This window comes from Barbus barbus, assembly GCF_936440315.1.
Source record: "Barbus barbus genome assembly, chromosome: 47".
Taxonomy (NCBI): domain Eukaryota; kingdom Metazoa; phylum Chordata; class Actinopteri; order Cypriniformes; family Cyprinidae; genus Barbus; species Barbus barbus.
The window spans coordinates 16,315,416-16,342,406 of record NC_136725.1 but is presented as its reverse complement, the minus strand read 5'-3'; the positions used below and the strand labels follow the sequence as shown (position 1 = coordinate 16,342,406).

Genomic DNA, 26,991 nt, shown 5'->3' with positions numbered 1-26,991 from the left:
CTGCCTATGTAATTCTGTCTATGGCAAAATCCTGAAACATTCCACTGGCAACAGTTTTCTCAAGATTTACTTTTTGATATTCAATCAGGCATCACTACGCCTGGTTAACGCCTTTTTGCAGCACAGGAACAACTGGATTGTTACCGTTATTTGAACTAATTTACACACTGGTGTCAAATCACACAATTCTTTTATCAGCTGGGTGTTTTTATTCACATCACTCTTGAACAGACTGATGCTGTGGATTCAACTCTGTGTGCGACCAGGAAACAGACAGCACATGCACAGGCCCTGTCTAAGGGATCCCTATGGCAACCAAACATGCAAATTAAATGGCAGGCACTAAAGCACAAGAGCCCTCACCTGGAATCCAAAGCCACGTAGACCTTCTCTGAAGAAACAAACGATGTATCCGTCCATTATCTCCAGCATCGTAATAGTCTGTAATGGTCTTTTGTGGTAATTAAAAGCCTCAGAGAAGAAACAATCAATTCAACACTGAGTCTTATGGTTTTCATCCAGGTTTACAATACCAGAGGAGCCCAGTATCATCACAAAGGTGCTTTTTCTTAACATCATGCCTGCCACACAGAAAAAAATAATTTTTGTTACCGAGCAATGGAGGGATCTTTGTAGCCTTTGTTACTTGTTTTTTTTAGAATTTTTTGTCTGGTGTCTTTTTCCAATTTTTTCTTTTTCAAGTGAACTTTGTGGATCAATGTTAGTCTTCTTGGAGCTCCCTTGTGTTGTATGCAAACAAACAGAATCTCTTACCTGTACAGTTCATGCCAAGACAGGATATACCACAGTATCTTTTGAATGTATGTAGCAGAACGCATGCCCTACTTTTTCAACAAGATGAGCCATCTCACTTCTTTTACTCTCCCCACCGATGTTCTTTTCCTCGCTGTTTTTTTAAACACTGTGTTAAGTCACACAGTACCTGCCAGCTGTAACAAATGTGTATGTAACATGTCATCAAAGAACCGTGAGGCATATGGATCTAACTCTGTGGATTTTTTTTCTGCCTGCACTGAACATTGTGTGAGACTGCGTTAAAGAAGGCTATGGACAGTAGAGGTGATGTTTCACAGGCAGTTGGTGTTATAGGTAAGCTAAGACTTTCATGGATGACAGTGATGTTATGTTTATCGGTTTCTTTTTTTGAAGTTGCCATCACATGCACATGTTTAACAGAGGACTATTTTTGTGTGTATGACTGTGCGTATGAGAATGAGTGGGTGTGATTATCTTAATGTCACAATGTTTCCTATTTAATCAATAAAATGTGATTATACCTAGAACGGTTGCAGGTTGCTTTATGATATAGGAATGGATTGCATAGGACAGAATTAGGTTGTGAGAGACTGACTGTGTGCTCTATAGTGACATTATGTAACCGTGTTACTCTTTGGTTCGAGGACAGACAGTAGAAGTGGAACCCTACAGAGCTTTCCACTATAAAGGCCCCACCCCTCTCAACCCCCAGGTTCCTCTGCAGTGCCATGCTGTTGGGCTGAAAACCCCACTGACCTGAATAGCAAACCTCATGAATGTCAGCATTCCCTGGTCACTGAGCTGTAAGCGAAGATGCTATAGAATTCCCACCACGCAACCATGCAGCTGCTGCATCCAAATGAAAAATTTCTAATGGGTTATGTTGTCTACGAGGACACAGATATTTAAATGCGGGAGGCTCTGGATCATCGTCAACCTTTGTAAAATATATCTGAGCAAATGAATGAAGGCTAAAATGGAGGAACAGTGGTGCACAGAGCGAGAAAGAGAATGAGACAGAGAGGGATTGTGGTACAGATGGAGAGAGAGAACAAGGAAGGGGAGGGTCGGAAAAAAGAAAGCCTTTTTGGTTCCATCACAGTTGTGCTTTCTGATGGTCGTGACATAGCAAGAAATGCTAAAAGCGGTGCGCAAGGATCTCTTTTTCTCACGTTCTTCCATTTTCAGCTACAGCCATTTTAGTTCCTAGCATTGTAATCAAGTTAACAGCAACTGATGTTTATAAGGATGGAGATTCAAGGCATTGATATTCATCAGGGGGGTGAACAGAGGTAGAGGGGGTTTGCAGTTTTCTCATAAGGAAAAAGAAAAACAAAGGATGGATATTTACAGACAAAACTCCTCACGGAGTCACAGCACAAACAAGGCTCTGTTGTCCAAATCAGAGCCCAGGGCAGTGGGACTGTTTAACTGGAAAAACACGAGGACTTCACCACTTCACAGGGTGATTAGTCAAAGAGCAGCCCACTGTTAATGGAAACCATCCCTTGCTTATGGATCTGCCACCCCCCTGGGGTCTGAAGAAGATGAAAGCCTTACGCACTAACTCGTCTGTTACATGTGCTGCACCAAACACTACAATAATGATGATCGCATAGCCTCAATTACAAACTTTGAAGTGAATCATCGAAGCAAAAAATGTAAAATGCTGTCTTGCAGACTGATCTAGGGCGGCAAAAAATTAATAGTGCAGGGAGATGTGCAAAAGATAAATCCTGCATGAGGGTCCTATTTTGAGCCCTAGTTACACAGCATTGTCTGAATCTAATGGAATATAATTTAGCCAAGAAAGACTGTACCAGAAGTGACCCTCCCTTCAAGCAGATGGCATAAAATGATGGCCGACTTGCTAGCCATATTCACAATTACACATGCAGACAACACACAATTGTTTAATGCAGCGGGTGATGCCACAACAAATAGGATTAAAAAGCGATTTAATATCATCTGAATATGCTTTTCGTTTATGTGCTTCCAAACATGGACTTAACATTATAATCTCTTTGAGAGATTTGTTTTGAAACATGAAACGTTAGAAAGCAAAGGCATATTTAAACTATGTTTCCTGATATTAAATAGGGCTATACCCTTCGGCTCATGGATTGTCATAAACTCTCCTGATACTTTAAAACAGGTCGTGACAACAGAATGCTTGTGTCTTATTCCCTATCGGTGTATATAAACACCCCCGGTGAAAAGATGTTCTCTGTTAGGAGATGTTTGGCTAATTATCCATGCTCCACTGAAAAAAAAACGTTGCTATGACAACCTCACTAGGTCAGCCAATGGGGGTCCAATAAGAGGAGGGGTGTGGTGAGGAGGCAAGGAGTTCTAAAATGGACTCTCACATTACACACGTAATACAATTTATCTGTCCAAAATGTACTATAGTATGTAGCATGGGTCTGAAACTAGGTAGTATATGCGACAGATGGGCTGTATTGAACTTTAAATGAATTAATTGAATCACGCTTGATCACATGTTTCTGGGTGAACAGGAGGTGAGAGGGTGTGCATGTTTCAGGGCCTGTATGTCTCAGCCATGTTAAGCAGTTAATCATCACAATTAACAATAAATATAAACAAACATTCAGCTTAAAGCCAGCAGTATCGTCATAATTTTCGCAATACAGACAAATGAAAAAAACGTATTTGTTTTACTCGTTCATATGTTTTTATTATGGTTCACGTTTTATGAGCTAAAAACATGCTTACAATAAAAATAGCTTTTATAAAAAACACAGAATGGTTTAACAAATACTGATAAGCGCTGAATATAAAAAAGATACATTTTATGATATTGTGATGTATATAAAGCTTTGCTGTGCTTATCCTGTAATGTACTGTATTGTTTACTGAATGAAATCTGAAAAAGCACCTCTAAGAAAAGAGTTTTGTCTCAAAGTGCACATCAGCATTGACAGTGTTGGGGAGTAACTAGTTACATGTAACAGTGTTACGCAATTTAATCACTAAATGCATGTAACTGTAATCCGTTACAGTTACTGAGAAACAAACGTGTAATTAAATTACAGTTACTTATGAAAATGTTAACCATTACAAAGGGGGTTACATCTGAATACTTCTTTATTAATATTTACCATTTCTTGTTACGATTTTAAATCTGTATTTAACCTCAGAACGATCTCAAAGTACAAAGATGTGCTAAAGTCTGATTCGGTGGTGGCTGTGCTTTAAAATTATATTTTATAATTTAGTTTCAAGAATGAAGGATTTTGAAAGTCTTGACTGTAATCAGTGTTGAGTACTACTTTAAAGTTAACCCTGAAAGTGATTAACGGTTGAAACATTCATTAGAAATTTAGAAAAGTAATCAAATGTAATCAGTTACATTACTTTAATAAAGTAATTCAAATAGTTACACTATTTATTACATTTTAAATAGGGTAACTTGTAATCTGAAACCCATTACATTCCCAAAGTAACCTTCCCAACACCGAGCATTGATCTACTGGCTGGCAAACTAAAATTAATTCATTTCACAGCCTAAATTGTTGGTGAAATTGTGGAAGTATTTGCCAGATATGAGGCTGAATGACAGATATGAAAATAAAATTCAAATACATTTAAAACTGCACATCATTTGGATGGTAAAACAAATGCATACAAACTTTTAAAAAGTAGGAAAAACACCCCATATCATTAGTTATTGACGTCAAAGGCTTCTTAAAATCTGGTTCCTGAAGCAAAAGCACTTGAGAACCACTGATAGATAGCACCTGTGTGTTCATTTTTGTCCTAATACGACAACCATGGCATTTCTTCTTGACATCAATATTCATATTGTTTCTGTATTATTATTACTCTAAATGAAAATATACTGATTCCTACATAAGAAAAATAACACTAGATACACAATAAGTTCAGACATGCTATTACGCCCCGAGTCTGATATAATGGTATATATAATATAGATTTGTTCAGCGGTAACAAAACTAAACTTTTAACATCTCATATTTCAGATTAAAGTGAGTAAATTCTGTAATCATTTCAATATCACTGAAAGTAAGACCCTCTGCTGGTCAATTGCAGTACAACACACAATCAAGAAATCTGTGATCCTAATCAAAAATCTTATGAAAATATGCATTTGTGCTAAATTATTAAAGATGGAATCTTAATTGATGGGTGTCAGTTATTACATTCATATCATGCTGAAACACAAATTCGGCTCGTCTTTGGTGCTAAATTCTTCCTTCTGGAATGTTCCTGAGCATCAGGGAGGTACAACTGGTCGATACAAAAGAACACTTATAGTAACCACAGCCTGTTCTACAAGTCTTGCAGCTAAATATATAGCTATTCTCATTAGATCCTGACAAATGTAAGGCACTTGGTAAAGGAGGGAATAATACAAAGTGTACAGAGATACAAGGGTCAATTATATTAAAAAAAGTTTATAAATTCATGTTCAGTACTGTACTGGATATGAAAACAGTGCTGAACAATACCCTGATGTTTGTATGGCACTCCAGGAACAGTTTGTTTTTGGTGTTCGGCTTTAACAAGCACGACAGTTAATCTTTGAGGTATATCCAGCTTCATTGTAAGTTGGCAAAGTGAGTGAGTGATTTCTTATTTACAGCTGTTCTAAGTCTCACCCCGGAAGTGAACAAAACGGTGCGAAAAATTCAAGAGTTGGTACCTCTGAAGTCTGAAAGCTGCCTCTGTAAACTCAGGACAGGACGCAGTGGGTAAAGCACCAGTTTTTCCAAACTAGGTCATGGATGTCTGCAAAACGAACAGTCGACGCTCATGTCACAATCAGTACTGATAAAAGAGAATCAAAGAAGTGTGACCTCTTCAGAAAGGGGGATGTGGAAAATGAGCCCATTATCTGGACCCTTTCAGCAGGCCGAGCTGAAGTGTGAAGGTCACTTTGGGCTTGTTAAATGTCGTTAAACAAAGATGAGTCCTGCTCACACTAGGAAGTGCGTATATCCCTCCGCTCCAGTGACGATAACATCCATCCAGATTCTCATGGCCTCTGGGGAAGGAGCCACCATGTAATAAACCCGGTCATGTGTCTTCACACTAAACGTCAGAGAGGGGTTTGGGCTCTGATGGAATAAAAGAGTGTGCATAAACAAGATTAATGGAAGGAAATTACTTATCAACTGGAACATTTTGCACCCTTTTCATAAAATCAGTATAGCTATGCATAGTATGTGCAGTATGGTACCGCAGCCCACCTTGTGTGCGTTCTTTAGGTGGTCGTAATACACTTCCTCAATGGCTTGGAAGTAGATAACACCCTTCATTTTGGTCTCATGTTTATCTGGAGAAAAATAATTTATCATCCTTATTTTTTTATAAAAGAGCATGTGGTTTAACCTTTATTAAACTGTATTATTTATACAGAGTAATAATACAGTTGTTAAAAGGTTAAACAAAATATTTAAATAACAAATAACTGTGTAAAATAAAAGCGGTGTGTAACAGATAAGATCAAATCTTTGTATGATTAATCTGGTTTGATTGGCAGGTTAGTGCTGGATGTAGCCATTGTCTCCTGTAACGTTTGTGAAGGGCACAGCTCAGTGCTGCCTCTCTGTGGTATAAACTAGTTTCATGGCAAATTTATTTTGAATCGCTTATTAATAAATCTTCTTTAGTTAATAATTCAAGTTTATATTTCACTGTCCAAATTTTATTCAGGAGTTATTACAATAAATAAATGCAACAAAAAAAATAAAGATAGACCGTGGGTTCAATATATCTTGCCTGCTGATCATTTTCACTGAAAAATTATAAAAGGTTGATATTTACCAGTTTGTAAAATGTTTTAAATGTTTCACAGCACAATCATATCTCTTATACCAGAAGAATCAATGCAAGTGCACTACCCAAAATATATGCTTCAAATTTCAGATTTTTTTTTAACCTCCAAAACATTTGCCTTATAAGTCTCTATTAGAAATGCATTACTGTTAGAACATTTTCAAACTGTTCATATAAAATGAGAGACAATCACATTTGATATTCACAGCAGGCCACAGACATGGTTGATAAAGCTTGATATGTTTGACTAAATATTCAGTGTAATTACCAGCATAATATGCCAGCGTCCTTCGATTGCGGTCAAAGACGAACCAGCGCTTCTTCCAGGTTTTGATTTTCCCACCCATTTTGACCAAGAACCCCCTGCAGGTCTTCTCAGTGATGGCCAGGTGAAAACAAGTTTCAGGATGGTGACCCGCGGCCTCGATGTGACCTCTCAGGTCAAAGTCATCCTTTCTCACTGGGAGGTATCTTGTCAGCGGACGAGACTAGACACACAAACAGCAAAAATCTAATTAGTGTAATTACGTGCATGCACGATTGTAAAGAGTGAGAAGGAATCTGCTTAACTAGCTACATTTTGTGTTAGAATGTTACATACTAGATCAGAGGCAGAGATGCACTGATTTAATCAGCCACACATATAGACTCTTTACTGATCAAATTAAAACTATCGGCCATTAGGTTTTAATATGTGATTCATTTTGTGTTACTGTTTATTTTTTCTTTTGCTTTTGTGCTCTTTTATGCTGCTTTTGTTTAGTTTATCTAAATAAATAATATTTGATTTATTGCGTTTTATAGGATCTTCAACTGCTAAAAATATAATCTAGAAATATGGGTGACAAAAAATATCTTAACAGTTATGATGCAAAATACAGGCCTTGTCTATTAAAAAAATCATACAAACACACACACACATATATATACATATTTATATATGTAAATGTATATATGTATAGTGTGCATGTGTGTGCGTGTGTGTGTGTGTGTATATATATATATATATATATATATATATATATATATATAGATATACACATACACATATATATTTTTATATGGATGATAAATTCTAAAAATCATCTGACAGTGATGACATGGCAAAAAGTTCATTTTGGATCCTGGCTGTGTCTCATGTCATAAAAAAATCAAACAGAAGAAAAACGTCCCTCAAGATTAAAAAAAATCAAGATGAAAAAAAGGCATACAAAAAAACCCCCAAAAAACACACTTTTGCTTTTATGATGCATCACATAAATAAAATATATCAAAAATTGGTAAAATTTTATAAGTACAAATATTAGAATTGAAAATTGTTATATTAGAATATTTATATGCATTTATTATTATTTATTCTTTGTGACTGCCTTAAAAAAAATTTTTTTTAAATCTGTGCATCCTTAAATAAGTTTATTTTGATGAACTTAGATATAGTTAATCAAAATATATTTGATGAAATACGTTAAGATGAAACTTCCTATGCTCCACTTTTCTTGTCTCTGTCTCTCTCTGTTCTCCCTCTTTCACTTGAACTCTCTAAGTCTCCCAGAGCTTCACCTCTTTCTCCACTAGTTTCTGTCTTCGGTTTGTCTCTTCCTGCAGTCTCCTCTCCAATTCCTCCCTCCTTCTCCTCTCATCTTCAATAGCCTGCCTGCGCAACTCCATCTCCCGCTCCTGCAGAGAAGAAAGAAAAGTTCTGTTTTCATGCATCTATATATTGGTTTCTTTAAGCATGCAGATTGAGAGAAACTGATGTACCCTGTGCTCCAGCAGCCTGTTCTTCTCAGCTTGAGCTTCTCTTAGCATGCGCTCCATCTCCTCGATCTTTGCCATGTTAGCTGTGCTGGCGCTGTACAGAACACACATGCACACTTTTGTTAGACAGCGTGTTTTACGCTGATGATTTTCAGGTCTCAAGATTATAGGAGCAAATTTCATATAAAAATAATGTATTGTCCAATAAAACCAAAGGGTTAAAACCCTCAACCTCATTTGGCAATGTGTCATTGAGCATCTTAAGCTTCAGCTACTTGGAGCGACCTTGGAATGCAATAAAAATTCCTCAGACGGGACGTGTTTATATCTAGGCTACTTAAAGGCAGACCTTCTGTCTATACAGCATCCTTATAAACAGTAATAAATGCATTTAAGCACACAATAGAGATACACACATTTCTTACTCACTACACACAATTGTAATGGCAACAATGTCATGATATAGTGTGTTTATAAAGCTGGCTGTAAAAAGGGGGTGTTACTGTTTAATATGCTTAAAATTTTCTTATTTTACAAAAAAAGCATATCTTAGGTTTCCAGTAAATATCTGTAAAATGGACATGCTATATGCTTAAATACTAAAAGCAAAATAAAAACTTTGAATTGTTAGAACAAACCTATCCTTATCTTGAACAAAGTCATGGTCTCACCTTGAGATGTTGTCTGGTGAACAGGCGGAAATGCTGGTCTCTAGGCTTTCTGTACTGTCCACACTCATTGTGTCAAAGTTGAGTCCGTTATCCATGTAGTGAAACGGCTCCAGGAAGACGTTTGTCTCAGAAACTGTCCTATTTGACATCTCACTCATTCTCTGCCTCTCGTCATTCAAAAACAGCTGACCTGCTGCAAGAACAAAGGGGGGAAGTAATAAAATTAAAAATAAATGTATTTCTCTAGACATTCAGAATCATTTCTAAAAAAATGTGTGCCACTGAATCCTGCAGAAATGGCTGCTAAAAAATCGGCTTTGGCCTCACAGGAATAAATTACACTTTAAAATATATTCAAATAGAAAACAATTATTTTCCTACATTTACCTACATTTCACTGCTGGTTATACCCTGTATAATTGTGTATGTGACAAATAAAAATCTTGAATCTTGAATCTTTTCAATTGTAATCATATTTAATAATATTACCGCTTTCACTGCATTTTGATCAAATATATGCAGCCTTGGGGATGAAGAGAGACATCTTTTTCCAAATTTTTAAAAAAATCTGAATTATTCGAAACTTTTGACTGGTAGTGTATATATCAGACAACATTACATATAGTTTCTATGTGGCTGCTAGTGTGTTTACTACGCAAAGACAAAATAGCCTATTTTCAAGTCGATTTGTTGATCCCTGGATTAGATATAGTATTTTTTGACAGTTTTTTTCATTAAATGTCAAGTCACTTAGAAATGTCAAAAAGAAATGGCTCCATCAATACACCACATGCTTTCAGGTAGCAATATATTGAGATATTTTTATTATATTATTTAATCTCTAGTTTTAAATTTGAATTTTCAAAGTCCTATAGAACTTTAAATTAGTGTACATGTTCACTATATATATTTGTAAATGTAATAAATGTAATTAGATTATAATTAATATGCATTTAATTTTATTAAACTGACTGAAAACATTTCAGTGAATAATCTCAGAACAGTCAAATAGCAATAATATTAATAAAAAGAGCAATAATCTGCTATGTGTCTTCTTTAAAAAAAAAAAAAAGAGACCAACCTTAGGAAAATTGTATTATTTGAGTCCCAATAAGATGGAAAATAGCAATAAATTAATTTTCTGATGTCTCTTTATGGTTTTGCCCTTTTTAGGGTTAAACGCTAATAATATTTCATAATATTACTGCTTTCACTGCATTTTTGATCAAATATATGCAGCCTAATTTTTCAAAGTCCTACAGAAATTTAGATTAATGTATATGTTCACTATATATATATATATATTTGTAAATGTAACTAGATTATAATTCATATACATTTCATTTTATGAACATTTCAATCAGTCATCTCAGAACAGTCAAACAGCAATAAAATTAATAAAAAGAAGAAAAAGAAAATGTATAGAATCCAAAATAATAAATCAATTGTATACATATAATAATAATAAAAATAACACAAAACTCCAGGCAGAGTGTGTACTGAAGAAAGTAACATAAATATATATATATATATATTTATATAATATATATTATTTATTTGCATATATTTAACTAATACAAATATATATACTTAATAGATTTCAGAAATATGATTATTTCTCTGCTTAAAACTTGTAGAATTGTAGACCTGCAGAACTATCGGTGTCATAGGATAATGGTCAGTGTGTTACCCTTGAGCAGGCGGCGGGTGTCCAGGTCACGCGAGGTGACAGACAGAGTGCGGGGGAGTACACTACCACAGCTAGAGCTTTGAGACAGCGGCATATGGGGCTACAGGATTAAGAATATAGAGCAAACGAGACTGTTTAAACCTCTCTTCCACATAACAAAACAATGCGTGCTGAAATGTTCAAGATTTTTTAAAGATGGTATCAAATACTTTTCCTATGTTCCGTATCTGTTGTCTGACCTTTGGAGACAGACTGCGATTAAGGGCAGAGTTTAAGGTTCCGGAGCTCTGCCTCTCTCTTTTACGGGACATTCCGCCGTCACTTAGCAGAACTCCGCCCTCTTTACTGCCATTGCTCCGCCTCCTCTCCTCCAGAGAGCGAAAGTGCTGGAACATTCAAAAAGACAGGTAAAATAATAGTCTTTCAATATTGAAAATCTTTGTTTGTCATTACTGAGCTTAGTTTCTTACTCATAGAAATGGTTTATGTTACCTCCTTCATGGAGACAGGGTTGAGAGGAAAGGCTTGACCACCTGTCAGCTCAGAGTACTTCCTTTCCAGAGATGCAAGGTTCTCCCGTTCCTGAAATGAAATAAGTAGACCATTCAGAAATGAACAAATCTATCTGTACACATTATGCATGAATATTATGTAATTTACTCTAAAGAAAGATAGTACTAGCACAATGTTCAAGTAAAACATTTCATATTTAGAAGTGTATACAAATGATAAAACTGTACATGTTCTACTTAACTAAAAACAGCCAAATAATTTTTTGAGCTGTACATGTCCATTATGATATCTTAAGGGGAGGGTTAAGATATGAAATGAATTAATACATTTAAATATATTAATATAGGCTTTGCAAGTTGTATATAGTTTGTTCAGTGTTGTTATTTTATTTTATGTGCAAAAATATGTGTGCTCCTTTTACATGCATGTGTAACACTAATGTTTATATTTTTAAAATGGAAAAAAAGTTGATCACTAAAAAAAATGCATTTTAAATGTGGACAAAGAGTCAAAATACGTCTTACAAGCACTATGTTTATGTATGTATTCTTTATACTTATAAAAACACTTATATAAATACATTCTGTGTAAACATACTCACTCTTTGCAGCATATAAATGAGGTTGCTCTTCTCCTTCAAAAAGTTCTCCTTTTCCCTCTGGGCCTGCTGGGTAATCTGGGTCGACTGCTTCTTCAGGGTAAGTAGCCTCTCCTTTAATGCATGCAGTTTTTATGTGCAGAAGTAAAAAATATGGTTTTAAAAAGCTCTTCGTCGTCACACAAACACCCAACGATTCAAATCCTCTACACACCTTGCGAGTGACAACAGATCTCTGATATTCTGCGATCTCTCTGAGGAGTTGCTGCGTCTGTGTCTCCTTCTCTTCATCTTGACGGCTCTCTTTTTCCAGCTGCTGAAACTCCAGATCTTCAAAACGCTTTGTTTCCGCTTCCAAAGCTTCAGTGTCCTACCAAAAAAAGTCAAGAAAACTAAGCATGAGGCAATAGATTACATTTTTTACATCATGGTGCAACTCCAAACTAAACTAAACTGAAAAATCAGCAACAATTCACAAGATTGTGCTAAACAGAAAACAGACAAGGGCAAGTTCTCAGGAAACTTTGGAATGTTAAAAGACACAGAGAAGAAAGGCCTACCAACAAGAACAAAAGGTATTTCCAGAGCTGTTGCAGAGAGGAAAAAACACATCAGGAAGTGTTTGTGAGAGACAGACAGCAGGATAGTTGGTGGGCGCAGGTACGAGGGAGACCATGGTAACTGACTGACCCTGGATAGCTGATTCTGGAGCTGCTCCTTCAGTGCTTCAGGACAGGTGTCCAACTGGGTCTTCTGCTCTGAGATCAGCTCAGCTAGCCTCTCTACTTTAACTCTCTCTGCCTCCAACAGGGCTTTGTCCTACCGTACGGATGGCGCACACATACAGAGCACACAGCGATGAGATGGGCACAAATAGGACGGACAAAGAAATAGAGAAAGTGCAAGTTTGGGTTAGAGCAAGGAAGAGATCAACTGGAAAAAAGGGAGGCAGATGTGATGTCAGTGGGTGGCTGTCATTAATAACGGAGTACAAGTTTTCCTCCATCTAAATAGTTCACTAAAACATTTAAATGTACTCACCTCAGGCCATTCAAGATGTAGATCAGTTGGTTTTTCATCAGAACACATTTGGAGAACTATAGCATTATACCATCTGCTCACCAATGGATTTTCTGCAGCTTTTCACTTCATAAGACGGGCTGGAGTCATGTGGATTACTCACGGATTATTGTGATGTTTTTATCAGCTCTTTGGATTCTCATTCTGACGGCACCCATTCATTGCAGAGGATCCTTTGGTGAGCGAGTTATGTAATGTTGAATTTCTCAAAATGTGTTTTGATGAAAAACAAACTCATCTACATCCTGAAATTAAACTTTTCAGCAAATTTTCATTTTAGGGAGAACTATTAAGTACAAACTTGCTCGTAAATCAAGATTTTTGTGTAAAAATGTTCACACGCGAGTTTTAAGTATAGTTAGTGAATGTTTGAATTTTTGGAGACACTAAACTTTGTCCTGAAGCTTTGATATACTATACGGAATCATTTCAAGCTGTACAAACTACATTGCCACCTGATGCTTACCCGAGTTTGATTTTTTTTAGCATTTTTCTCCACGTTGGCCATTTTTTCGTTGAGCTGTTCCAGCATTTCTTTATCGCTCTGTAGCTGAGCCACTTCTGCCTCCTGCTCCCCGTCTAAAAGAGCTCTCTCCACCTCCATCTAATGACAGAATCAAATGTTTATTGATTTTAGAGTCACTGCACAACTAAAACTAAAAGCATTAAAGTGACCCTATTATGGATTTTTGAAAATTACCTTTCATGCAGTGTGTGACACACCTCTAAGTGAAAAAGTTTAAAATCTAAGAGTGCACCGTGTATAAAATTTATTGTCTCTCAATAAAAAAGGGTCGACTCTGAATCATCGAAACGAGTTGTTTTTAAAAACAGATCCCAAGCCGTTTCATGTTTACGTCTACATGAAACTTTAGCATATTGCCCGCCCACTTATTGGTCTTTTCCAAGTAGGGTTCGCTGCAGCCCACAAGATCCAGGAGGCGTGGTTGGATCCACATCTAGGGGGTGGAGATTGGTAGGTTTAGGGATCAGGGGGTGGAGATGGTTTAGGTATATTTAAGGTGGCAGTTGGATCTGGATCCAACCACACCTCCTGGATCTTGTGGGCTGCAGCGAGATGCTCCTCGTCTTTTCGCATTAGTCTGAATGGAAAAGCAAATTAATTCTTTGCCACTAGGTGCCACTTTTGGAGCGGTAAAATAGTGGTTTCCCCGGTAACGGCTGTAGACAAAGCAGCACTGCTTGCTGCTTTATCAGGCATTACAGGCGAGATGACATGAAAATGAGACCAATCACTGCAGATTAGCGTCACACAAAGGGGGGGTTTGGAAAAATGAATCGTTGATCGAATCGTTTGAGAGTCCTTGAGTAAATAAGGTAAAAATAAATGCATATTATAAGACAATGAAAGTGTTTTTTTGACCTTGCATGCATGTAAACCTGTTGTTGGGGACTCCCAAAAACAAAATATGAACCTTTCATTACCCATAATAGAGGCACTTTAAAAAAAAAAAAAAAAATTGGTACTTGAAATAAAGTTGAAAAAAATGTTCTATGTAAATATTCTTTAATTTAGAAATGTGTCTTTGGCAATTAACTTAAATAAGTTGAAGTTTAAGTACTAAAATGACTGAAACTGAAATAAAAAAAAAGCCATATAGAAAAAAATGACAACCCCCCCCCCCCCTCCCCCTCCCCCTTCCAAAAACAAAAAAAAGACTAAATCTTACATTAAAATAAAAACATAACAAAACATTAAAAAATTCTATAGTATATAATTAATACTAAAATAACGTTGCAGAATAAAAGTAAAGAGTCTAGCGAGTCCATCTGTAAGAGTTATTTACTGGCAGAAATGAAGACATTTACATTAATACATTTCTCAGATGCTTTTAATCAAAACGGCTTGTGATTTCTGGGAATCGAGCCCATGAGCTTGGCATTGCTAGCCCCACGCACTACTGTTTGAGCTTCAGGAAAGATTATTAAACATATTCCCTCACTTTAAAACACATAAAGCTTCTCATTCAAAGCACACACACCTCTCTGATAGACTCGTCCATCTGTGTGTCTAGATCTCTGATCTTCTGTTCAAGTTCCTCGATGTTGTTAAGCACCTGAATCCTCTCCTCTTCAATACGTGTCACTTCCTGTCTCAGCTGCATGTCTTCAGACACCTGCAAAAACAAAAAAAAAGAACATTTCTGGATGATGACTGGGAAATTCAGTGTTTGTTCAAACCATAAGGACAATTTTAGAAGTTTAGCTGAACTCCTGCATGATTAATTAGTCTCCTATAGTAACATCACCTCTCCTTCACTAATTTAACAGTCACAAACATATAATCACAAATACGTGACAATGTAATGTAGAAAAGATGGTTTAAACATTCACAAATGCAGTCATTGAGACCTGAACTCTAAAATGAATATCCAGCTCCTCATGACAGCTCTTCATGGAGAATAAACTTGGCCGGTTCTGAGGCCACGAGGTTTCCAGTGACAGCGCAGAGGAATGTAGCCGAGCAACAGATGCCAGACTACATAGCCGCCACTGTCTGATAATGGCGTCTAATCTCCATGCATTTGACATTTACCAAAAATATCCAGCAGCGGATGGGCCTATGCATATGTTTAAATGCAAACTGTTACTAGCAATAGCAAAATGAGTATCACATGAGAGTTTATTAAGAAATATTGCTTGAGAGTAAAGGATAAGTGTAGGGGAAATGATATGCAGATCTGCATTCTTTCCTTGCATTTCTGTCTTTCTTTCCAACAATTACTGTCATATGTGTCTTGAGCACACACATGCATAGTAAATCCACTGGGAATAGAGTCATTTCCCATTCCTCTCCTCTTGCAGGAGAAGCCATAACTGCCTTTCTCTCCTGAGCAAGTCTATTAAACTCAAACACACCGTTATGTCATCATATGTATCCAATGGAAAAACACTTCTTCCACAGAGTCCACCACCCCCTCTTAAGCTGGAATTGACACCTTGTGTGCTTTAAACGCAGAGAGGATCTGTTTTAAAACTTGTTTTCCGTGTCGCCGCAAAGAGTGCGAGGTCAGCGTTTTTAAAAGGTCAAAGTTCACTCTGTAGTGCTGTTTAGAAAGACATCAGTTAGATATAAAGACTCCACAGCATTCCCAAACTGTTTTGCATACTTTAGATCCCTGAAGACTGCATACTTTCCACTGCATCATTAGTTCAATCTGGGATATCGAGTACACAATTGGAGACTAAATTTGAATACATGGTGTATATATAGTAAGAATAAATATCACTGTGGCAAGAAATAACTATGTAATTTGTAGATGAAATTAAAAAACACTAAGATATATCAATACAATTTAAATATATATAAATTTTTTACATTAATGAAAATTAGTAAAAATTAGTGCTGTCAAACGCGCGATTAAATCGCATCCAAAATAAAAGATTTGTTTACATAATATATGTGTGTACTGTGTGTATTTATTATGTATATATAAATACACACACATGCATGTATATATTTAAGAAAAATATTTTATATTTATATATTAAATATATTTATATATAATATAAATTATATAAATATAAATATATAATTATTTTCTAAATGTATACAGTATGTGTGTGTATTTATATATACATAATAAATATACACAGTACACACATATATTATGTAAACAAACTTTTATTTTGGATAGATTAATCATTTGACAGCACTAGTAAAAATCATGCTTCTTCAATTTTGTTTTATATTTTTTGTGTTAGATAATTATATATTTTTAATTAATTCAGCATACATTAAATTTGGTACGACATATACCACAAATTATGTAAATTATGTAACTTTATATATAAATCAATAATATATCATTGATTTATTTTACATTAAAGTAATAAGTATTTAGTAATGAGCATAATATACATAATTATCATTAAAAAAAAACACTGCAAAAAAAACATTCATTTTCGTTTGTAAAAAATATTATTACTTGTTTTCCTTATGATTTTGGGATGAAATATGAGCTGGACATGCTTTTGTGTATGATATTGGTTTTGTATTAGGCAGGTTTTGTGTATGATATTGAACCAGAAATTGATTCACTGTTTGACATCAGAAAAGGCCCGTTCACAACAAGTACGATAACTATAACGGTAATCATAAGGATATAGTTTTAAAAACTGATCTTAGCTTAAAAGAACAGCAGGATCCATACGGCAGAGGAACAATATTGTTGGAATTGCTTTTAAAACCATTTTTCCAGCAAATGAATGATAAAAACATTGACAGCCAATCAGAATCTATCCTGCTTTAAAGACCTCAAGCAATGAAAGTGGCAGGCGACAAAACTGCATCATGAACTTATAATAAACAGAATGATGTTGTGCATTGGTGTGCTAATAAGCTAATATAATTATCGTTATTATTATCTTTATTGTTATAGTTCTTGGTGTGAATGGGCTTTCATGGTACATGCAACATGTTGGAAAATCAAAAGTCCTTTTTTGCATTCAGGAAGAAATGGCACAGTGTCTCACCTTGCTGCGGAGGTGTGGAGAGGGTGAGGGCACTGAGCTCCGCAGGCTGGTAGTGGGTGACTGGGCCCTTTCTCTGTGTCCACTGAGTCTGCGCTGTCTCTGGGTCATGATCTCTCCACGACCCTTACCCAGAAACCCGCTGTCCAGAGATGCTGCTGCAGAGTCTGAGAACACAGATTCGTCATCAGACACCTGCAGCTTCTCCAGCTCTCGGTTGATCTTCTGCAGGTCCGATACAGCTGAGACACCAGAGTCGGTCTCCATCCGGCCCAATTCAGTCCGGCCCAGCTCAGAGCACAGGCACAGAATAGTCTCAAGACGCTGACGTTCCTAGAGTGGAATGAAATATGTTAATCATTGACAATAATCATTGACAGATTAAAAAAAAAAAACATTATGATGCAGAATGAATATTTAAGATTATGTAATTTGTAATCTGATATAATGCAAAATAGAAGCATTTTCTACCAGTCTCAGAGTTTTGGACAGCATTGTATCTAATACATAATATTGTAAACAAAACTGGCTGACTCAATAGTCTGGAGTTAATCTTTGAAATATTAGATTTTACATAAAGCACGTTGTTAAGATTTGTATCTCTTTAGCAGTGCATTGTGGAATTTGGCCCTGTGGAATTGAACTAATTTAGTTGCACACAAACAAACACACATACATACACTGCACACACCCCTGCGGTCAGATCAGATGCACTGCTTTAGCTCAGTTAGCTCAGTCATGTGACCTTCTAGAGGGAACATTTCAGGTTTTTATAGAGGTCTACGTGTAAAGCAAAAACTAATTTAAAGTGTGTTTACCAGCTGGTTCATACACATGTAGCTGTGAATGAAAGTTCGTTAAGTCTGTAGCACATGAAGGAGTGTGAACAATCCAGTGAACCGCACTTATAATGCTCTGGGCCAAGAACACAGCACAGATCAAAGTCCCTTAGACACTTTCATGTCTCACCACTGTCTCAAAGGATGCAAACTAAAACCCAAAGAGCTGAATTCAAGCCTTAGAAATATAGGGAATTAAAGTTAAAACAATATTTCAGAATACTAACAAAATTACCTCCCTTAAAAATTGATTTCTATAAACTTATGAATTTATAGGGCTGTAGGAATAAAAGTAAGCTATAGACACAAAAGTGATATATAATATAATATAGACACTTAATATAAACACTTAAAATATTTATAATATATTTATATACACATTTTATATTAGATAAAACAATATGAAAAATAACATTATATAATGCAACATGATTTAAAAGTATTCATAATATAATTACTATATTATGATATTAATATAATCATTGTATTATTAATTATATTAAAACATAATTATAACAATATTGTACAAAGTTCTCTAACGCAGTATCAGTCACAAATATAATATATAATTATATATATTTATTTTATTTGTAATGTATATTGTATAAAAAAAATTTTTTTAAATCATGTGATATGAGATTTTAAAGACTTATTCAACATTGTCATAATTTTAAAACTACAAGAAGAATGAAGAATGAATAGATTGAAACTATTTGTACCAAACCAGAATTATGAAGCCTAAAATTTGAGTCACTGACCCACTGCTTTAGACTCGCTAGTGTAAGTGTTCTCTGGGTGACTGAAGGTCCTCTTACCAGTCTTTCCACTTCCTGTTCTCGTAGTCTCTCATCTCTTTGTCTCTGATGATAATCTCGGAGTTCTTCTTTTCCACTGAGAGAACTGATACTGCCCCTCCTCGGCCCCATGCCGGGCCCCAGGCCTCCTTTACCAAATGATAGCCGCCTTTCTCCTACGCCTAGATCCAAACATGGGGCAGAGCCCACGGAACAGAGGCTGGCCCGGTGAGAATTGCTGGTCACGTTGGCTGTCACGGTCACATCTGGAGGCTTCTCCAAGGACGGAAGGCTGCGGCGTGGTTTGGTGGTACGTCGGGGTGGCAAAGAAAGCACCGGGACATCTCCTCGATACAACCTGGGCAGAGAGCGACTATGTCCTCCCAGGCCATTCAGAGAGCCGGTGGAGTATTTCCTTTGGCGAAGCGATGGGTCGACAGTGGACTCCCCATCTCTTGCTAACAGCCTGCGCCCCAAGCGAGGACTGGAGGGCATGCTTGCTGCCCCGCTTGGACCTCGGCGGGATGAAGGAAGAGCATCGGTCATGTAGGACGAAGAAGAGCCATTCCACATAGAAAGGAGTGAGTTGGCAGTGTTGGGGTGTCGCCCTTCCGAAGGGAGGCAAAGCAACAGGTTGTCCTGCGACTGGTGACGGGTGCGAGTTTGGGTTGGGACTGGACTTATGGGCCGCTCTGTGTGATGGGACGATGGTGGCATGCTCAAACTGCTGGCGGGTGTGTAAGGGGAAGGGACTCGTATAGAAAGGGGTGGACGGTCCTGTAGATAGGATGATGCTGATTGGGGACTGGGAGGTGGGGACAAAGTGAGGTAACCGCGGTCTGCAGTAGCCTTTAAGCTGGCCTCCAGAGCAGACTTTCTGCGCTGCAAGCTATCCATTAACTCTTGAAGCTCCGCCTTGGAGCGTGTGCCACGAACATTGGATCCAACAAATGTACCACCATTTGAATGAAACTTTGTTGCATCTGAAAAAAAAAAAAAAAATGTATTTATGTCTGTGCATATTCAAATATGGCACCCAAAGTAGGGCCGAACAAAATTTGAGTCATGCCAGATTTCATTTGTTGTTGTATATCTTGTGACCTCTCAAATCTTTCAAAATCTGCTCAGTGATTCCATGACCAATGAGAAAAAAAGAGAAAAAACTTGGAATCTCAGAACACCACAGAAGTTTTGATTCCTTGTGATATGACCCATTTGAGGTTTAATATGCAAGGTCTTTAGCGATAAATTCAACTGATATCTAATGGTGGAAAGGTAATGCATGACGGAAGTTCCTTCTAAGCCAAATGAAACATCTGGAGGCGTGCAAATTTTAATTGAGACCAAAATGTCCTCAGGGAAATGACAGAGAGCAGTTATGCATTTAACCAGAACTAATCAAGAGCTGAAATATAACAAAATATAACAACCTCGATTGTGATCTTCTTGTACTAATACAAAAGCTCCGTGTTTGCAAAGGTTGTCATAGACACATGCACAAACAGAACTACAAAATCTCACAAGATAAGCAGAGAAATCAGACGTGTGCGCTGGCTAATTCTTTCGTTTTGCATAAGTTCAAGGGTCACATGTGCTCAGCTGACTACACAACTAAAAAGGCTTTCTCATACAAATCTCATCCCACACAAATATGGATGCTTTGGGTTTTAGAGGGAAAAGCGTCTTCTAAAAATGGAAGAACCAAAGCCAGAATCGGTTTGTACTTTCTGGCACTGGAGCAGAGGAAAGGAACCAAGTCAGAACTTCTCTGCAACCAGAGTGTGATTTGTGGGAGCAGTGGTGGTCTCCGTCAAGGAACACACACACACATACATACGTGTGGACCACCTGTACTCCATAATGTTTATCTACGTTTTGGGTTGTAAATCATTTTAGCTAAGTGGTTGACCTAAAGTCATATGGATGGGATTTTACGTTGTCATTTATTTACAAGGTAACATGGTCATTTGTACAGCTGCGGCTGCATGGTGGTAAGATGACTGTTTGGTATTAACTCAAGGTCTCGCAGCCAACACAAAGCCCACAGAGAAAGAGAAAAGAAATGAAGAAAAGCAGAGGTGGCACTTTCCATGAATACATTACACTTTGGATCCCATGACTTTAAAACATTAGCAGCACAAATCCCATGCTTTTGTTGTGAGAGACATTGCATAAACCATTATGTAACATACAATTAACCTAGCATAAGATTAAACAACTGTCTGTCAAATGTCTGCATTCCTCCCTAAATTATGGTTTGACTTGTCCCACCTCTAAAGTCTTGACCTTCTTGACTGTATCTAAAAATTAAAATCATACACTGGGAAAATCTTGACAGTTTGTTGACTAGATAATATACCCTGCCGCTCAAAAGTTTGAGATCAGTAAGATTTTTTTGATTCTTCTGCTCATGAAGGCTGTATCTATTTGATCAAAAACACAGAAAATAATATACTTTAAAATATAATTTATGTCTGTGATCAAAGCTGAATTTTCAGCATTATTATTCCAGTCTTAAGTGTCACATGAGCCTTCAGAAATCATTCTAATATGCTGATTTATAATCAATGTTGGAAACTGTTGTGTTGCTTCATATTTTTTGAGGACCTGTGATATTTTTTTAATAGGATTCTCTGATTAATAAAAAGTTTCTTTAAAAAATACAATTTTGTGTTACAATATACATACAATGCTATTCAAAAGTGTGGGGTCAGTACATTTTTTATATTTTTTTTTTAAAGAAATTAATACTTTTATTCAGGAGGGATGTATTAAATTAATAAAAAGTCATAGTAGAGACTTGTTAGAACAAATTCAGAATTTTGAACAAATGCTGCTCTTTTTAACTTTGTATTCATCAAAAAATCAAAGAAAAAAGTATCACATGTTCCAAAAAACTATATGAAGCAGCACAACACTATCAACACTGATAACAAATCAGCATATTAGAATGATTTCTGAAGGATCATGTGACACTGAAGACTGGAGTAAGGATGCTGAAAATTCAGCACTGCTTCACAGAAATAAATTATATTTTAAAGTATATTAAAATAGGAAACCAATATTAGAAATTGCAATAAGATTTCACAATATTACTGTTTTTTCTGTATTTTTGATCGAATAAATACAGCCTTGATGAGCAGAAAAGACTCCCTTAAAAAACATTAAAAATCTTACTGATCCCAAACTTGTGAGCGGCAGTATAAATATATATATATATTATTTAATATATTACTTTGTGTTTATTGTCATAATTACACATTTACACAGATTTGTGTTTTAAAGTGTACTTTAATCTGTACATAGACACGTCCCAAACCTCATATCAAATTAATAGAAAATAAATGGTCTCATATAATATTTAGTTTGACCTTTGCAGTTAGCAATCAACATTCTCAGAAGATTAAGCACCTCCTTTCACTGACATTTTGTTTAAAAATACCTAACTTTTAAAAGCTTTAGGCCCCATTCTGTAACCTATTCATGGAAAATTAAAGGTAATGTTTAAAAAAAGTGGCAGGAAAGAATAAAACACAGATGATTGAGACTGATGAGCATATTTACATGTTGAACAAACAAGCAAACAAACACAAAATAGCGCAGAAGAGCAGAACAGATGGCACTGAATTGCACTCTTCCTGTGTATAAAACAGTCTGCGGCATGATAATGGAGGGGACCAATTAGGCTGCAAGTAAGCCACTCTGTTTATGAAAATACAGCCGAATGGATCCAAAATCCACAGCTGACCAGGGGAAAGGTGAAGGAAGATGTCACTCACCCGTACTGAGGGACAGTGTGGGTCCTGCAGTCTTTTCTGGCAGCATGTTCTTCATGTGATTAGCGTCGTCTGGGTGGTTGAAATGGAAAAAAGATTTACCCAGACAAAGAGTGCACCCTGAGGAGAACCACATCACACACACATAGTCATTATAACATAGAAACATTGTGCACATGGAAGGAAATTAAGCAGTAATAAATCATTACCTAAGACATTCAAGCCCACAAGTATGATACACATTCCCTAGTAGCATTAAAGTTATGACCAAATAAAGTTACGTAAAATGACAAAGAGCTTTGGTATTTTGAAGACAAAACCCTTTTTCCTGTACACGTCTTGAAATGAATTCAACTCAATAAGACCAGCCTCTTGATTAAGTGAAAAAACAGATCCAGAAAGAGCTCAGATTTCAGATACAGTTTGAAGTTTCTTCTGAAGCAAAGTCCACTGAGTCTTTCGGAGGACTTAAATCCACAAGACTGATTTTCCCCTTAAGTCTGGGGCACATCCTCTCTCTCCCTTTCTGTTTCTTTTCTTTTCCCCTCTCTTCTATTTTTTACAACTGATTTTACTTCCATAAGTGAGCTTAAAGGAATAGTCTCACTCAGGCCATCCAAGATGTAGAGGAGTTTGCTTCTTCACCATTTTAGCGTTATATCACTTGCTCACCAATGGATCCCCTGCAGTGAATGGGTGCCGTCAGAATGAGAGTCCAATCAACTGATAAAAATATCATAATAATCCACAAGTAATCCACATGATTCCAGTCCATCAACTAACATCTTGTGAAACATGTTTGAAAGAAACAAATGCATAATTAAGGCGTTTCTAAACTCGAATCATTACTTCCACCTAAAATATGAGTCGTCTATCCATAATATTGCTTTCTCCAGTGAAAAATTTGTCTTGTCTGAATCAACAAAGAAATATGCAAAGATAAAGCAAGTGAAAACAGTCCAAAACAGTTCTACACAAATATGAGTATTTTGATGTGAGAGGATAACAGGATTATCTTTTTTCACTGGAGGAAGCGTTATTATTGATTATGAGATCATATTTTGGCCAGAATAAATGGTTTAAAGTTACACCTTAATGATGGATTTGGTTCATACAAACATAGAGCTTTTTGCATCACAAGAGGTTAATTCATGGACTGGAGTCCTGTGGATTACTTGTGGATTATTGTTTGGACTCTCATTCTGACGGCACCCATTCACTGTGGATCCTTTTGTGAGCAAGTAGTGTAATGCTTAATTTCTCCAAATCTGTTCCAATGAAAAAACAAACATCTACATCTTGGATGGCATGAAGGTAAGTAAAGTTTCAACATATTTTCATTTTTGGGTGAACTATTCTTTTAATCTGACAAAACCTCCTTAAGCGATGTCATCAACTAGAAAACAATTTTTTAAAAAGTGGTAAAACGCAAATTGGTTTTATGGTTTGTTTCTTTTAATTATGAGAAGCTAACCAAAATAAGTCTATGGTTTGTGAAAGGCAAGGAAAATATAAAACATCAGATAGTTTGGGAGGCTTTTAGGAAATATCTAAAGCCCTCTATAACAAAACTCCCACAAACAAATGTATAATAATGTATTTGTAAAGACATGCTGTAAGCACACAGGCTTTTCCTGAAACTCACTGAACACTCAAACTCCCATCAGACTCTCCTGAGCAGCTCACTCCTGCAGTCTGCGGCTGCCTATGAGGAGTCTGCGCAGGAAGTGGGGGATCGTTTTACGCTGTCGGCAACACAATCCTTCACCGTGAGTTCACCATCGCCAGCCACCTGAGAAAGCTTTGGCTTTCCTCTAAACCAACGAAGACCCGAGTCGATTGTCTTATCCAGACAAAAGCAGAGCACTGGGAATTTTCTCTATCTTGCTCCATTTGTTAACAATTGTGTGAACTGTGAATTTGCATGGCAGTTGTTTCATTGTTATCGAAACAATGCTGTGGAATGAGGTGATGAGGTATGTCAGCTGAAATGTTATGGTATGTGATTATTAGGCTCTCTCGAATGTGCCAAATTCTCGAGTCTGTTGCGACGTCTCTCTCACACTCTCCATCACTGGCTGACACTAACTCTCAAACATATGGAAACCCTCCCTTCCCTCTTGGCCTAACGCACATCATTTGATCAGCACAGCCTTGGACTGGAGGAGTGTACAATTACATACTATATGTCTCCATAACTGTATCATGTGTAGTGTAATCACTGCTTTCTGAAGTTTAACAGCTTGCTTTAGTTTTCGGTTTTGGGAAAGGACTGCGAGTGAGTTTTACTAAACTCTGGGATTTCCAGGTCTGAGTCGGGTCTGTACAAACCACAATTCATTCTTTGTATAATGATTTGCAGCACTTGTCATCCTTTCAACACGAAGCCCCTGCCAAAGTGATAAAGCCTGTTTAAACAGAACCAAAAGTGCCATGCTTAAAGATTTTATTATTTTTAGCTATCTGCAGAACTCTATAAAAACTGCAAAAGTCCAATTCTCTGGCAAAAACACCCCTTCCTTATTCCAGCTGACCTTAAAAATTACAATGGTAACCATAGTTTCCATCCAATGCTGTAGTTCCTTTAACTTAATAATTACAGTACTACCACAGACATGTCCTCCGCAATAAAGTAAAGTAAAGTAAAGTCGTGACGTATTGTCAAGTATGGTGACCCATACTCGAAATTGGTGCTCTGCGTTTAACCCATCCAAGTGCACACACACAGCAGTGAGTAGTGAACAAATGCACACACACACACACCGTGAACACACACCCGGAGCAGTGGGCAGCCATGCTGCAGCGCCCGGGGAGCAGTTGGGGGTTCGGTGCCTTGCTCAAGGGCACCTCAGTCGTGGTATTGAGGGTGGAGAGAGCGCTGGACATTCACTCCCCCCACCTACAATTCCTGCCGGCCAGGGACTCGAACCCACAACCTTTCGATTACGAGTCCGACTCTCTAACCATTAGGCCACGACTTCCCCAGTATTTATGATATTCGTCAGTATGGTTTTTCATATATTTGATTACATCCTTGTGTAAAGCCATAATAAAGTAATATGGGATATCCTTCAAATAAGAAGCTTTTTTTTTACTTTGTTTACACTAACTATGTGTAACACTAAATTATCAGTTTTCACAACAGTAACTATGCTATTTTAGTACAAACTGGTTACCACAGATTTTTGTAAAAGACTAAAATATTTTGTACATTAATAAACACATTATTAGAAATCAATACATAGAATGAAAAAGAAAAAATAAGATTGATATGATTTTTTCAACGAATATAAAACATAAAAAATGACCATAAATAAAAACAGAAATATAAAATACATAAATATCAATAAAAAGACAATAAAACATAAATAAAACAACAAAAATAAAATAAATAATATTTCTATGTGTAAATTCATAATATAACATTAATAAATAAAATATTTTGGCAAGGTTTTTGGGGAAATAAATACATTTTAAATTCTAACTCACCAAAATAAAACTATACATAAATCTGAAAATCACATCAGAACATGTTAGGAGGAGAGCACTATGATAAATTTACTGCACTCAGCAATAATCGCTTTAATATACCGGGATTAAGCGAGTTAAATATCGATCTGTTCTCGTGTGCCGCAGAGCAAACAACCGCACGCGCTGCTCTGTTTAAACAGCACTGAATTGCGTCACGTCGTGTTTGTCAGTCTAAAGTTCTTTAAACATGCCTTCAAACTACTTTACTACAGAACAAAAACAAAAGCAGCTCAAAAACCTCTACGTCAATCCCTGCCCGACTAACTGGACCACAATATTAATTTCCCAACAATAAAACTCTGAATGAAACTATCGTACCAACGCCGCTCTTCACAAGGCTCCAAGTAACTTTTCTTGAGCTCTACTTGCAGCTGAAGAAATATAAACTAACCTTTATTTAGTGTCCCATTGATGAAGTCTCAGGAGGAGGAGGATGCGTGCTCGGTCCTCTCAGTTTAGCATGACAAAGAGGACAGCCGCGATGCTCAGTGCTTGTCTGCGGACACGCCTCCTCTCAGCGGGGACGCGCTTAGTGAAACTCTGATTTATGGCTGATCACAGAGTGACTCACAGACTTCACAACAAATACTAATTGAGGTATTGTCATGGGACACTTCACTTGCATTTAATGTTTCTGACTCGCAGAG

General features: G+C 36.7%; 1 protein-coding gene across 4 annotated transcripts; it reads right to left on the bottom strand.

Annotated features, from left to right (window-relative positions):
• Positions 1–3,457: 3,457 nt before the first annotated feature.
• On the bottom strand, positions 3,458–26,863 carry LOC306865908 (pleckstrin homology-like domain family B member 2). 4 transcript variants are annotated; one of them, XM_079410749.1, is made up of 18 exons: positions 26,736–26,863; positions 22,817–22,933; positions 19,059–20,020; positions 17,408–17,737; positions 14,914–15,048; positions 13,377–13,514; positions 12,521–12,649; positions 12,045–12,200; positions 11,834–11,944; positions 11,212–11,301; positions 10,929–11,105; positions 10,720–10,819; positions 9,030–9,222; positions 8,362–8,452; positions 8,161–8,277; positions 6,869–7,088; positions 6,012–6,097; positions 3,458–5,879 (listed from the first exon to the last, which is right to left on the bottom strand). In XM_079410749.1, exons 2-18 carry the CDS (start codon positions 22,869–22,871, stop codon positions 5,739–5,741), a joined length of 3,231 nt encoding a protein of 1,076 aa, XP_079266875.1. In that variant the 5' UTR covers positions 22,872–22,933; positions 26,736–26,863; the 3' UTR covers positions 3,458–5,738. The 4 variants fall into 4 exon arrangements, with proteins under 4 accessions (XP_079266875.1, XP_079266876.1, XP_079266877.1 ...); XM_079410750.1 differs by having other exon boundaries at positions 10,959–11,105; XM_079410751.1 differs by lacking the exon at positions 12,521–12,649 and having other exon boundaries at positions 26,736–26,834.
• Between the last annotated feature and the right edge of the window lie 128 nt (positions 26,864–26,991).